The 13831-nt window shown below is 36.2% G+C and overlaps 2 protein-coding genes across 7 annotated transcripts; one reads left to right on the top strand and one right to left on the bottom strand.

Annotated features, from left to right (window-relative positions):
• Positions 1-2878: 2878 nt before the first annotated feature.
• On the top strand, positions 2879-8698 carry LOC110807530 (sister chromatid cohesion protein PDS5 homolog C-like). Of its 4 annotated transcripts, none has more exons than XM_088209037.1 (9): positions 2879-3035; positions 3147-3230; positions 3929-4132; positions 4266-4447; positions 5475-5606; positions 6082-6214; positions 6313-6516; positions 7187-7272; positions 7992-8698. In XM_088209037.1, exons 2-9 carry the CDS (start codon positions 3168-3170, stop codon positions 8320-8322), a joined length of 1335 nt encoding a protein of 444 aa, XP_088065163.1. In that variant the 5' UTR covers positions 2879-3035; positions 3147-3167; the 3' UTR covers positions 8323-8698. The 4 variants fall into 4 exon arrangements, 3 of the variants coding, with proteins under 3 accessions (XP_088065163.1, XP_088065162.1, XP_088065164.1); XR_015813848.1 differs by adding an exon at positions 7491-7658 and having other exon boundaries at positions 2888-3230; positions 7992-8084; XM_088209036.1 differs by having other exon boundaries at positions 2893-3230.
• A 276-nt stretch (positions 8699-8974) lies between these two features.
• On the bottom strand, positions 8975-13761 carry LOC110807555 (Amino acid dehydrogenase family protein). Of its 3 annotated transcripts, XM_088209041.1 has the most exons (9): positions 13659-13761; positions 13304-13377; positions 13145-13216; positions 12958-13035; positions 11941-12104; positions 10564-10747; positions 9910-10067; positions 9568-9780; positions 8975-9364 (listed from the first exon to the last, which is right to left on the bottom strand). In XM_088209041.1, the coding sequence occupies exons 5-9, from the start codon at positions 12052-12054 to the stop codon at positions 9134-9136; spliced, it is 900 nt and encodes a 299-aa protein (XP_088065167.1). In that variant the 5' UTR covers positions 12055-12104; positions 12958-13035; positions 13145-13216; positions 13304-13377; positions 13659-13761; the 3' UTR covers positions 8975-9133. The 3 variants fall into 3 exon arrangements, with proteins under 3 accessions (XP_088065167.1, XP_088065166.1, XP_088065165.1); XM_088209040.1 differs by lacking the exon at positions 13145-13216 and having other exon boundaries at positions 12958-13084; XM_088209039.1 differs by lacking the exon at positions 13145-13216.
• Positions 13762-13831: the final 70 nt, after the last annotated feature.

Raw genomic sequence — 13831 nt, 5'->3', positions numbered from 1 at the left:
CCAAAATCCTGGCCAAACGGCCGGAAAATACGGCCGAAAGCCAGCGGCGCCGCCGCGCCCCTCATCGGTTTTTGCCTCCGATGAGGCCCTTCCCGACCTCCGTTTAATGCAATTTTTATATCACCGTGATCACCATTCTTTTCTCTACAGGTTGATCGGAGCCGAATCACCAAAACACGAACTTCACCGGAGAGCCACCGCACCCGAGAGCACCGCCGCCGGTAAGCTTCGGTTTTTCGTAAATTTTCGGCCCCCCGAGGGCCGTAGAGTTGTTTTATCGCAGGAACCAATGCGAGTGTGGCCGAATTCGACCAGAAACGGCCGAAAACGGCCAACCCGAGGCGAACCGTCGCCGCTTGCGGCGGCGCCGTCGCCGGAGCATGGCGGAGCCGCCGTGCCGGAGTTGCGATATTGGCCGAAAGGGGCCCTGGGCCTAATTTGGGATTTTTTAGAACACGTGCAGGTACCAGTAGTGCGTTTCAGTTCCCCGGAAAAAATTTAGAAAAAATTAGGGACAGCCTGCAAGCGCACTGTGAAGCCGTGTTCGGACCCCGAAACGGGTAAGGACCCCTCACCCTATTTCCTATCACGGTTTTAAAGTTCAATAAATGATAAAACGGTATTTCATGAATCAACGAATGTGTGAAATTGCTTAAGGTCGCTAATGGAGCCCGAGTCTAGTGTGTTTGTCGGTTAACTGTTATTTGGCCTGTTTTACAGTTTTAAATACAGCATGAGGTTCGATGTTTTCATTTTATAGTTTCGTGTGCATATTTTACTGTTTTATTGATTATGGATTGAATGACCGAGATATTGATGCTGTATGTTGTCTGTTTGGCATAAATTATCGTTTTGTTTGTTTGTATGTGATTGATAATGCTGACTGAGGGAAAAGGAGAATGAAAGATTATGTAAATGGAAATTGTATAATGTGGTCAGCCTGACTAGATATCCTGGGAGATGGTGGACGAACCGGGTCCGTAGGGAACCCTACCGGGATTGTGGTCTCCCATACCGGACGGGGTATGGAGATCTTATGTGTTTTGACGCCCATACCGGACGGGGTATGGGGACGGCCCGTTTCACCCTCATACCGGACGGGGTAATGAGGTCTATGGTTTGGCGCCCATACCGGACGGGGTATGGGGACGGCCTTGGAATATGATTTCAAGTGTTAAGGGTTAACGGGTAGCGGGAGCCCTATGGATCCCCATGGATACTAGTGGGCTGGTAAATGAGGAAAATATGTTGTGTAACGATTGAATTACGAAAAGCTTGATAGGTATTATGTTATACAGTTTATATATATGGTTTCATGATGATGATGATGTTATTGCTTTCGTATATTGTTTTATGAATTTCACCGAGGTAAGTGAATGGTAAAGGTTTTATTATTAATAAAAGGATTTGTTGTAAATTATGCTCCATTGGTCTTTTTGTGTTTTCTACCCACCTTTACCTCCGTGACGGTGAGATATCGTGATGTCTTTACTGGGTTAGTGTAGCTCATTCCTTATTTAATCATTTCAGATCAAGAGGACATCGTTCCCGAGCCGGTTCCGCAGGAGGACGACGAAGGGGACGCCTAAAGACTCCATAGTCATATTCGTAGCTTTTACTTTCAAGTTTCTCCTTTAGGTAGTTTGATCTTTTATATTTTGTGAGCACGTTTTTTGTTTTAGTGTAAGGGATGTTATTCAAATTTTGACTTCGCTTCCGCATTTGATATTTTTAATATACATTTCATTATGAATTTCTGGGGGTGTTACATATTTTTTTTGTTCAAACTGTTTTATTTTCTTATTTTAGTATATTTGACTCGTTAATAATTTTTATAGTCTCTCTAAGTAGGAGGATAGGTAGTGTAGGATCGGTGCCCATACACTATGAGGAATGTGATTGGAGTTTATTTCATCTAAAGAAAAGTAGTTGTCTAATAGGGTTAAAGGAGTCGAGATGTATGCACAAATTTAATGATTATTCTTTGATCACCCATTGAAGAACAAGACGTTTCGTAGTGTAATTGAATCGAAATTGTAAAGAAGAGATCGAAGATCGAATGAAATTTTGAAAGTTTGTTGCGAGTTGAGAAATAACGAAAGAGGAATACTGAATAGTTACAATTATCAAGTAGGAGAGAGAAGAACGACGCTAACTAAAATGCATTGCAATTCAAAGATCTTGAAGCCTAATCATCATAAGGATAGTTAAAAAACAATTAGTTGATTTTTTAAGTCAGAGACAATTTATAACTTAGAAACATAAAAATTATAGGAAGAGAGCTCAAAATGAGGGTTAGTATTTTTTTTTTTTTCAACTTTTGATTTCTGTTTATTAAAAGAAGAGAAAAGATATTCCGGGTAATTTTTTATAATGTCATTTATAATTTAGTCAACACTAAAAAATCACATTAAATCGAACTGAATATAAAAGAGTATAGTATACCATATTGTTAAAAACGAAAAGTAAATCATGATATTAAAAAAAATAAATAAATTAGCGTGTCTAAAGTGAAAAGAAATTATAAAATTAAAAAAAAAAAAGAAGATCAGGGTATTAAAAAAAATAAATTAAATTAAAATTATATATACAGAAACCTTTAAAATTATTTTCAACATGATATCAGAACTTTAGAATAAGAAATTTTTAAATCTTTTACAAATTTTATTTGACCTTTATTGTCGAGATAAAGAAACTTACGGAGCTAGTCTTTGTAGCCGGCCATCACTCACGATATATTTTTTTTTTAATTTTAATATTTAATTTTATTTTTAGAAATTAAAAATTAAGAAAACTTTGAAAGTATAATTTTCATTTAAATACAAAACAATTACACCAAATTATATCCTACTATTTTAGTGCTTTTCTTCTTTTCCATTTACTGCCAAGAGGAGAGTCTCTTGGGCCTGGGCTCTGGAATTCTCCACTACATTTTATCTCGCCGGACATTTTCAGGAGGTGGGAGGTTTGATTTCTGGAAAGGACAGAGTTAAAAAGCGATCACATTTGATGTGGTTTTCACTGATGTTATAGAGGTGAAAAATTTTGCTTGATTTTGTTGATTTTCCTCTCTTTTCTTGTCAACCAAACAAGGGATTTCTCTGAGGTTTCTGTTGGCGGCGGTTGACATGACATCGTTAGTGCAGAAAATTCTGGAAGAAGAGCTCATGGAGGCTGCAAATGCGCTTCTACCCCTTCATACTCTTGAACAACTCCGTTTTTCGCTTGATGTAAGCTTTTCTTCCTCCTATGACTGAGTTTTTTCTGCATTTGTATATAGATATAGTTTTTATACAGCTTTTGCTTATATTTTCAGTTACACTGCAGTTTTCTCCAGTGGGAAATGTAATGTAATTCCTCTAAGTCTACCGAATATGTCCAGTTCGTGTTTTATCTCTAAATCTCAACTCCACAGACTGATTTCTAAGCGTGCTTCTACTCTAGGATACCAAGACTAACAGAGATTATCCAATGGGCTTCTGTCCAGTATGCGGATTTGATAGTTGCATAGTTGAATTGGTGTGCTAACTTTACTGGATTCCTTATGTAGCCGAGTTGAGGTTATGTTCAAATATTTTGTAAGGTTAGGTGGTAAAGAATATGTTAGATAGTTGAATGTTGAGTGGGTTTTATTGATTGGAGAAGGGAGGTGCAGAAGTTGCAATATTCTTGGTGTTTATTATTGTAGGCTAATGATTGACTACTTTTGTGGTTGCCATTACAAATTCATTCCATACCTATTTGCAGGCGTTCTGCTATAATTTACTGCCACTTAATGGGTTTGACACAATTTAGTAGTTCTTTTGGAATCTCTCCGATATTTCCTTTGTGAGCTATGCTTAAATTGCTTGCATCTATATCTGTCTCTGTTATGTAATTGTCATATAAATGAATGTTCTCATCTCTTGTTTACCTACTCATTCTCTAGAAACTAGACAAATGCTTGGCTTGGGTTGGACAACCACAGGTCAAATCTTTCCAAGCTGCTCTGGATCATGCAGGGAAAGTACTAACAGCCAAAGAACTTTTGAATCATGCGGACGTGGATGTGAGGGTTTCTGTTGCATCATGCATCAATCACATTCTTAGAATAACTGCTCCAGATGCTCCTTTTGATGATGAGCATCTGAAGGTAATACAATATCTCACCTAACCTGGATATGAAGTGATCTGCCTAGATATCTATTTTAATTCCTTTTAAGCTTTTATTAGTTTGTATTGATATACCATTATTTAGTACTTTTTTGTTCATTGCCTTGTGACAGGAAATCTTTAACTTGACGATATCTGTACTTGAAGATATATCTGATACCTCAAACCCTTTGTATGCGAAGAGGGTGTCAATCCTTCAATCTTTGGCAGGCGTCAAATCATGGACTCTAATGCTAGATCTTGAATGTCCTACTTTGATTCTTAAGGTGTTTAAACTTTTTATGAGAAATATAAGGTGAGAAATATTTATGAGGGAATTTCGTAACAAGATATTTGGCTGTGGTGTTGCGCATCTACTCAAATATGAAAAGAAAAATCTGCCAATATTTTAATTGCTCAACAAAAATACCATTATCAACTCAGTTACACAAGGTCCCCTAGATTATGTATCAACCCAAAATGGAGAAAATCCTCCAAGTTTTTCTAGTGATATCTCCCGATGGTAGCTATATATTCTTATCATTAAGCCCTCTATCCTTCTTTCTTAGGTTAGTTAAACTGTGAAGAATGAAGTATGAGTGTTGATGAATAATATGACTCTCTCTAACAAGTTTTATGAACAATGAAATGAAATATTATCAATTATATGAGAGAAATATATTACTAATATATCTTTGATCCTACCTATTATACACTTTCCAAACACGCCCCCTCGAATTGATGAATAGATATTATCTATTCTCAGGTTGCTAGTAATAGTTTGAAATCTAGGATTTCTTAACCTCTTGGTCAATATATCTGCAGGTTGCAACATAATGGACATGTATAGTGTGTGTATAAATCCGCTATTCAACTTTTTCTTGATAAAGTGTCAATCAATTTCAATATATTTTGTCCTGATATGTTGTACAAGGTTGTAGCAATGCTAATTGCTGATTTATTATCACAATAGAGTCACATAGGTTCATCCTACTGAATTTTCAAGTCTTCCAAAACCATCTTCAATAATAGGATTTCACACACCCCGTAGGCCATAATCCTAAACTCTGACTGGGCAGTAGATCGGGATACAACATCCTGCTTCTTACTCCTCCAAGTCACTAGCTTTCCTCCAAGAAATATGTAGCAGCCAAATGTAGATCTTTTGTTAACAAAGGAACCTGTATAGTGAGCATCAATATACGCTTCAAGGAGCAGCCTATTAATTGTATTGTGCATAAATTGATTTACTATATTTACTGTGTATGTAATGCCTAGCCTTGTATGTAACAAGTATATCAACTTTCCCACTAGCTTCTGATACATTTCCTTCTCCACCTCAGGCTCTTCCTCTGCGAGTCCCAACTTGTAATTGGGACAATTGGTGTATTGGCAGATTTGCATTCCAGCTTGCTAGTTTCTTTCAAGAGATCTAAAATGGATTTTTGCTTAAATATTAATATGCCGAAATTAGAGTAGGTTACCTCTGTCCTCATGAAGTATTTTAATTTTTCCAACTCTTTAATCTCAAATTCCTTAGCTAGACATTGCTTGAGTACCAACTTCTCTCATCTATCATTAGCTATAATAATTATGTCATTTACATACACCAATTGGGCTGTGACTCCCCGTGATTACAAATAGTTGATGAACATGGTATGATCTTCCTGACTCTGTCCGTAGCACATGGATAGCATCACTCTAACAAATTCCCCAAATCACACTTAGGAAGATTGATTATCTTTTTAACCTCTTATTCATGTTTGTGCATGGATCACACTCATTTCTTATCTTTTAAAATTCCTTTGATAGGATTCTATCTTTTTGCACCACAGTTTTGGCATGTCTTTATCCATTATTTGTATTTAATTTTTCTCCTGGTTGACTAGTTTTCCAATAAAGCAGTGGCCTTTATCATTAACTGTTAAATTGTTAATGGCCAACTTTCAGAGAAAATCATCCAGATTTTGTTTTCACAAGCATGGGTTTGATTATGATCATGATCTTGGACGAATTAGATGGTGGAGAGATTACTCCGGAGCTTCTCTCTCCGCTATTGGAAAGTGTCAGAAAAGGAAATAAAGTAAGATGACAGTGTTTTGTCAACCTTCTATTTGTTTATTGGTTGATCTGTTTAGAGTTTAACTGATGATGTATCTATACTGATTCCTTTTGTTTTAGGATGTTTTACCTATTGCGCAGAAGTTAGGAGAGAGAGTGATCGAGAATTGCATCTTAAAGCTTAAACCACACATGATGCAAGCTGTGCGGTATATGGGTTTTCCTTTGGACAATTACAGTGAGATTGTTACTTCTATATGCCAGAATCATTCTGATGCAGTGAAACACGGTGGAATTGGTGTCTCAAGTGATAATGCTACCCATGTTTGTATCAAGTTTCTATCTTTCTATAGTCTTTACTCTTTGCTTCTTTGCATCTGATCTATACTTCTGGTATTATTGCATACTTTCTTTTTTATTGTTTCTGATTTCTTTCTCTGAAAAGAAAATGGACAGATTTTCACGTTTATGATATCATAACTACTTTTATCATTATTTGCTTCTTAAATTCTTTCAGAGTTCTGTTTGTCAAAATAAATAAATAAAATTCTTTCTTATTTTTGGTTGCATTAACCAATTATGGTGTTGGACAAGGAGGATTTGCTAGAAGAAATAAGAATTACTGTAGGGAAGTGATGTGGGACAAGTAATGGTAAAATCAGGATTATCCTACAAAGTAGAGAACTGGAGGAAAATATGAAGAGAATAAAAGAATAAAGATAGGCTAGAGGAAATTAAGGATAAAGGTGAACTATAGGGAGAATTAGAATAAACAGGATTAATAATAGAGTTAAAAACCAGAAGAACAAACACAAGAGAGAGATAATAGAGAACAAACTCCTAACAAAAGAATTCTTAATTTATCACTGTCTCGGAATTCTTAATAAAAGAGAGATTTGTTTGCATTTCATTTATTGCCATTCTCTAGCTGGATTTGTTATATCTATTTGGTTCAAGTTGATATATATTTATATGATTACTTCTTCCATTTCAGGCTTCTGCGACGTTACGTGACGATGGACATTTTGGTGCTAATTCGATTGGCCCAATGGTCAGGGTATGGAATCCAGAAAATCATGCGTAAGTACATTCAAATGTCTGGTTTCCGTTATTCTTAATGATTTATGGCAGATATTAACGCCTTTGTGTTTGTAACTATGTGTATTTTTTCTTGGGAGTCATGTGTATTTTTGTAGTTCCTGAAGTGTCAGTTTTGTGAGAGGTAAGAGTGTTAACATAATCAGTTTTTTACCTAAATGAACTTATCTAAACAGTAAAAAGACTAGTGTGAATTGTAGGAGAAAAGCAAAACAAACACTCTACAATATTGAGAAATCTTACCGAGCATGCCACATACTCCCGGGAGAAGTTTTTACTCAGGAGATTTATGCATTGTAAATAAATTGAGATGCCATTTCACAAGCATCCAAATGGAATACGAATTGTTTCACCAAATCAATTGTCTGGTAAGTTCACAAAACGCAATGGAGTCTATAGCTTGGCTATTTTAATCTTGGCACTCAACGCCATGTTCTGCAACCTGTTTATGTGAATGAAAGCAGTGTTACTGATTATTGTTTTGGTGCTTGGTCAGTACTTTTGATTGTCGGTCTGGGATCAAGTGCAACTTTCATTGTCACATTTTTAGTTTCAATTGAGCACCAAACGACGAGAGAGAATATAACTTCTAGTTTTACTGATTGAGGGAATGAATTCAGATCACTCCTGAAGGGTGAACTCATACTTATGTTCAATGTTACGATGTAAAAAAGTTTATCGTTAGTCAATGTTTCTGACAGGGGCAAAGGAAAACGTAAGGCTGAAAACTCTGCTGGTAACAAAGACGAGACTGTGATTGGTGACGCCAACTGTGGGGGCAAGACTATTGGAAATATTAAAAGGTCGGATGTTGATGTTAATAGAGATGTAAATGATGAAGATAATATTTGTGAGGATTCCAAAGGTTCCGCAGGTACCGCTTCTAGAAAATACAGGGTTGACGCAACCATAACTTGCACCAGACGGGTAAATGATGCATCATCAAACGGGGTAAAACGAAGCAGAAGAACCACAAAAATAGGTAAAACGGCTTTAGCTACTAGAAGAACTAGTAGGAGAAAAGCTGCCTGAGAGAAGACATTCCAGACCTAGTAGGAGAAAACTATATGGGTTGGTAAACAACAAATTGTGGGTGGGCACATAAGCAGGGAAATCTAATAGTGACAGTAGAGCGGTCGAGAGCAGCAGCAAGATGACGTAGCTTTTCGTTTTTCCCAGCAGTGATTTTTGTCTGCAGATCACGATGCCTCTGGTAAACTTAGTTATTCCTGAACGAAGCTTTAAAAACGGCAGAGTTGCAGTCGTCTGTTGCATTTTCTGCGTGTCGTGTAGGTTATGTACAAACTTTGTTGTTTCTTCTGTATAGTGTAAGTACTAAGAACAGGAATATGCTAATGAAAAGTTAACTACAATTTTGGTCCTGCAAATGAAAATTCTTCTTTGGGCATCTATTATGCAAGTACTCATCTAAGTTAGATGCAGATATTATTTATATATTATATCTATCGATTACTATCATCATTATTTATAAGATATATTTTCTTTATCTTTAAATAAATTAAAGACTAAAATATATCTTATAAATAATTATGTCTTCTTATATTTTACATTAAAAAAATTAATATATTAAGGCACATTGAATGTAAAGGTAAAATCCACAAGTTGAAAGAAAAATTCAAAATCGAAGCAAAACATATCAAGGCCTAAACCATCGAACCGAAACTGAAAATGTAAGATTTCGAGTTGGATTTATTCTCCACCATGTATGAGGAGTTGACAATTGAGAATAGAATACAGCACAAGACCAATACAGAAAGTATATATATAACTCAAACTTCGAAAACCCGAAAAATACATGAGATCGTCAACAAGGACAGTTGTTTTATTGTTCGATTACACGTTTTGCACCCTCCAAAGTATTCTTAAGCAGCATAGCAACAGTCATGGGACCAACACCACCCGGCACCGGTGTTATGTGTCCGGCTACCTTACATGCTTCCTTGTACTCAACATCTCCTACTAACCTGTAACCAGACTTCCTACTTGGGTCATCAACTGCATTTGTTCCAACATCGATAACTGCAGCCCCGGGTTTTATCCAACTTCCTTTTATCTGAAAAGTTAATTTTTGTACTTATGTAAATTAATGAACAGCTCTACAAGCAAAGGAGTGCATACAATACTAGTATCAAACAGCTATGGCTCATCAGACTAGTAATAGAGAGGATAGTTGTATGAACAGTTGTACTAATCTCAACATTATTGGTCATTATGTTACGTGCATGAAAGAACAAATCGGTAACTACGTGTATTTACCATCATGGCTTGCCCTGCCGCTGCAATAACAATGTCAGCTTCGCGAATGATTCTCTCAGGATCCTGAGAATGTGAGTGAACCATAGTGACAGTAGCATCTGCTTTCAGCAGTAGCAATGAAACAGGCAATCCAACAATATTACTTCGACCCACAACTACGGCCTTTTTCCCCTTTATGGTTACACCACTTCGAGATAGAAGTTCAAGACATCCCTACACGTAGAATAGTTTAAGACACCAAAAAGAGTCTCCATTTACTACAATTCTCCAACAAAGCGATACCACAAAATGTGTAAACTTCTATGTAGATCATACTTCTCATATTTTAAGAGTGTATAGTACCTTCGGGGTGCAAGGAAGGAAGAGAGGTTCTCTGCCTTTCATAGCAAGCTTGCCGATATTCAGAGGATGAAACCCATCAACATCTTTCTCAAGACTGATTTCGCCTAAAACTCTCTCTTCATTTATATGCCTCGGCAGTGGAAGTTGAACTAAAATACCTGCCAACTCAACCAAAAGAATGAAATGAAAGGGAAAAAACAACTAAAGAACAAGTATCCTGAATATAAATAACTGAACCATCAGCAGCTTATTTTTGGATGACAATTGTTTTGTTTAAACAGGCAACAATTCTTGTTTCATAGAAAATCACAAAAAGGAAAGCAAAATGATGTACTTGGTAAACCACCCAATATGTCAATTCTATGAATTGCTAACTTCTATCCAAATAGGCAATTCATCAGTTTAATATATTTATAACCTTTAAGACAATGTGAATGGCCATATGTTATCTACCCTTTTGGAGTACAAGAGAAATTTTTTCAATTCTACTCACAAATGAGTTATTTCAATATAGATGAAGCATTAAATAATAGTGTACTCATTATTCTGCATCCCCCAACTGGTGTGCACCCAAATATTATGATCACAAATTACAAGGAATTTAAAAGAACATGATAGTATTTGTCTTCAACTGTTTATCTAAATAACACTAACCATGCACATCAGGATTTGCATTTAACTCGTGAACCTTGCTAATGAGCTCAGCTTCAGATACTTGCTCTGGAAGGTCTACATCAAAAGACTTGATCCCAACCTCAGCACATGCTTTTCTCTTCATGCTCACATAGCTCTGAGAATCTTTCCTATTTCCTACTATTACTACAGCCAGCCCTGGCACCTGAACAAATTAAGTTTCAGTTCTTATTATCTTCCTCCATTATCCTCAAACAAAGTAGGGTTCATATAACCAAAGGAATAAATAAAACTGGCAAGTTTTATCAATCAAAGTTGAGTATGCATAATGTTGCATTCCTTCATATAGCTCATACTCTTCTGGCGAGCAAATACATAAAAAAACTCTCAACTTTGATTTTACAGGAATGAGGTGATCAGTGGTATCAGAAAAACAGTGATGGTATTCTCAAATAGAACACTAGACTGTAATAAGCCAACCAATAAAAAAAAAAAAAGAAAAGAATGATGGTATTCTCAAACAAATAAATAAATTTTCTAGTAAAAAAACATAAAAGCATAATTGCCATGCTCTTAAATTCTTCCTGTTATCATACTTTTTCCACATTATAGTTTAACTGTTCCTGGTTAAACTAGGTTTCACAATGGATTTATGTAATAAAATCCATAACAGATTAGAATTTATTAATTCCAGAATTTGTTTCATTTTCCTTTTAGTATAAATCCAATAGTGCTTTACAAATAAAGACTCAGTAGCAGAAAATCATAAGAATTAAGACTCAATTTTTTTCCATTTTGACAAAAGAAACTCTGTTTCTCTTCCTCCTGGCTGGAATCCAGAAGACAACTTGATGCTGTAATTTTTCTCCATTTGCTCTCTTTCTTAATTCTCTATTCTTATCAAATTTACTAGTTTTGGATAAGGGTGCGGGTGCCCTACTCGAATGAGTCTATTTTATTGATTTTTTGTAAATTGCCCCAAGTCTAGAGCTGAGAAGCCATATCACGTCCCTGGAAGTGACCAGAAGTCACCAGCCAACCAGATGCGGGTGGTTCAATAGGTCTAATTTATTGATAAACAATTCATTTGATCTACAAGCTGGTGGAGTTAGAATCATATAAGGCACACCAAGCAACAATTGCTTAAATTCAATTAACTAACTACAACAAGCAGATTCTAGGTTTTTTTTTTATTTTTTAAAGAGAACTATAACAAGCAGATTACATAAACAAAAACTAACACAAATTACTGTCCAGAAAGCCACAGATGAATTTTACCTGGAAAACAAAAAAAAAAATAGATGGATAGACATATATACAAAGAAACTTAACCAAATGACGGAATGAGGCTGTAGATGCATGAAACAAACAGAGGCAAAGACTAAAATAGGGATCTACCTTGCCATATTTAGTGGAGAGATGACGGACTTCACTAGCAATTTCAGATCTGATAGTCTGAGCAATGACCTTTCCATCAATGATAGTAGCCTTATGCTCTGATGGTGATGCCATTAGAATGAATGCGTTGGATATGGCTCCGCTTGCTCTATATTGCACCACAACTACAAAAATTGTGATATTATGAAGTTCTTGCAAATTTTAGTCAATAGAAGTCAACCAACTGCATACGCATGAATTAGTTGAGAGCCAGAACAAGTAACACTTTAGCCATGACTGCTCCATGGAATGAACAGTTGTAAGGTCACTAAAACCCATGGCAAGCATAAAAAACCTGTTTGATCTCCTATTATGCTTACAATATCCAAAGACATGGATAAGAAGGCCAATGCAACAAGAAATAAATCAACCATGCCATTATTTTACACATAATGCACCCAAAGGACAACCCAACTAAAGGCCAAAGATACAAACATTCTCTGTTGGCCGTTGACCATAAACTGGAAAAAGGAAAGACAGAAGCTACTCAGACCAACCCAAAACAGATCAACTCACAAAGTTTATAGCACTTCTGATGGCTGGCTGTACAAGAGCAATTTTCGAGGAGAGGTGGAAAGTTAAGGACCACAGCTTCAGTACTAAACGCATATATTAATTTTGAAACATAAAGAAATAATATCTTGAATAAAAAGAAATGGAAAAGAAGAAAAGCTCTATAATTTCAGTCTTCCCCTAGCCTCAAATCGTCTATCCTTCTCCTCACAACACAGAAAGGGATCATGCATGGATTTACTTTTCTCAAATCAGTAGGTAGATGAGAAAATATTAGTTAAAAATAAAATTTAGGTGCAAAATAACCAAATCCAAAACTCAGAACAGACCGCGAAAACAGCAAATTGGAACATAGAATAGTGGAAACTCAGCAGAGATCCACAACTAATCCATAGTCACATCTTTGAAATACAAGACGGATGAGGCATACTCGAATCGACTACGATGAGGAGATCGATGCTTTACCTTACTGAACAAAAAGCAAAGCGGTTGTTACAAAGGTGAAGGAGAAGGCGTTGGGATTTTCCTGGCCTTGCAATCCGGCTGTGCAACCATAAACAAACCAAAAGCTCAACAAGACGATTATGAATCTCTGCATAATTATTTTAATGTTGAAATATGAGATAAAAAGAAAGCTCAGTTGCAAAATAACCAAATCCAGGACTCAGAACAGATTGCGGAAACAGCAAATTGGAACGTAGAATAGCTGAAACTCAGCAGCGATCTACAACTAATCCATAGTCACATCTCCCAAACACAAGATTCATTAGGCATACTCGAATCGACTAGGATGAAAAAATGGATGCCTCACCTCACTAAAGAAGAAGCAAAGCAGTTGTTACAATGGTGAAGGAGAAGGCGTTGGGATTTTCCTGGCCTTGCAATCTGTCCGTGCAACCAAAAACAAACCAGAAGCTCAAGAAGACGATTATGAACGTCTATATATTGGTTTTAATGTCGAAATATGAGATTAAAACGGATAATTCATGGAAAATGCTGGAATTACAGACGCGAAGGCACAAAAATTGGTAGGTGAAAACAATTTTTTTATCAGAAATAATAAATTGAAGGATTCAATCCATAAAGTGCAAGAGAAAATCACTTGAAGTTTCCGGGAATAAATTAAAATCTCAACTTAAGGAGGAGGTTAAGTTCATAGCACTTACCGATAATCAGAATATTGTCGTCGCCACTCAATCAGTGACAGACAGAATGTTTGGTGGTGAAGAGGGAGAGAGAGTGATGCTTCTATTTATACTCCCGTTGGAAAACTAAACGGTGTCGTTTCTGCCCTGAAATATATATATATATAATTTTTAATTAAAAATTGCTGGTCACT

Source organism: Carica papaya, chromosome 8, assembly GCF_054855325.1.
Source record: "Carica papaya isolate Zhongbai chromosome 8, ASM5485532v1, whole genome shotgun sequence".
Lineage (NCBI taxonomy): Eukaryota > Viridiplantae > Streptophyta > Magnoliopsida > Brassicales > Caricaceae > Carica > Carica papaya.
This window is presented reverse-complemented; position numbering and strand designations above follow the sequence as displayed.

What these genes read in the sequence shown, in the direction of transcription:
- LOC110807530 (XM_088209036.1), top strand. Translation starts at nt 3,129, where the DNA reads ATGACATCGTTAGTGCAGAAAATTCTGGAAGAAGAGCTCATGGAGGCT. An exon ending in AACTCCGTTTTTCGCTTGAT is followed by an intron (nt 3,231 to 3,928) that starts GTAAGCTTTTCT and finishes CTCATTCTCTAG; the next exon opens with AAACTAGACAAATGCTTGGC. An exon ending in TGGAATCCAGAAAATCATGC is followed by an intron (nt 7,273 to 7,991) that starts GTAAGTACATTC and finishes TGTTTCTGACAG; the next exon opens with GGGCAAAGGAAAACGTAAGG.
- LOC110807555 (XM_088209041.1), bottom strand. Translation starts at nt 12,054, where the DNA reads ATGGCATCACCATCAGAGCATAAGGCTACTATCATTGATGGAAAGGTC. An exon ending in TCTCCACTAAATATGGCAAG is followed by an intron (nt 10,748 to 11,940) that starts GTAGATCCCTAT and finishes TAATTTGTTCAG; the next exon opens with GTGCCAGGGCTGGCTGTAGT. An exon ending in TCCTTCCTTGCACCCCGAAG is followed by an intron (nt 9,781 to 9,909) that starts GTACTATACACT and finishes TTCTACGTGTAG; the next exon opens with GGATGTCTTGAACTTCTATC.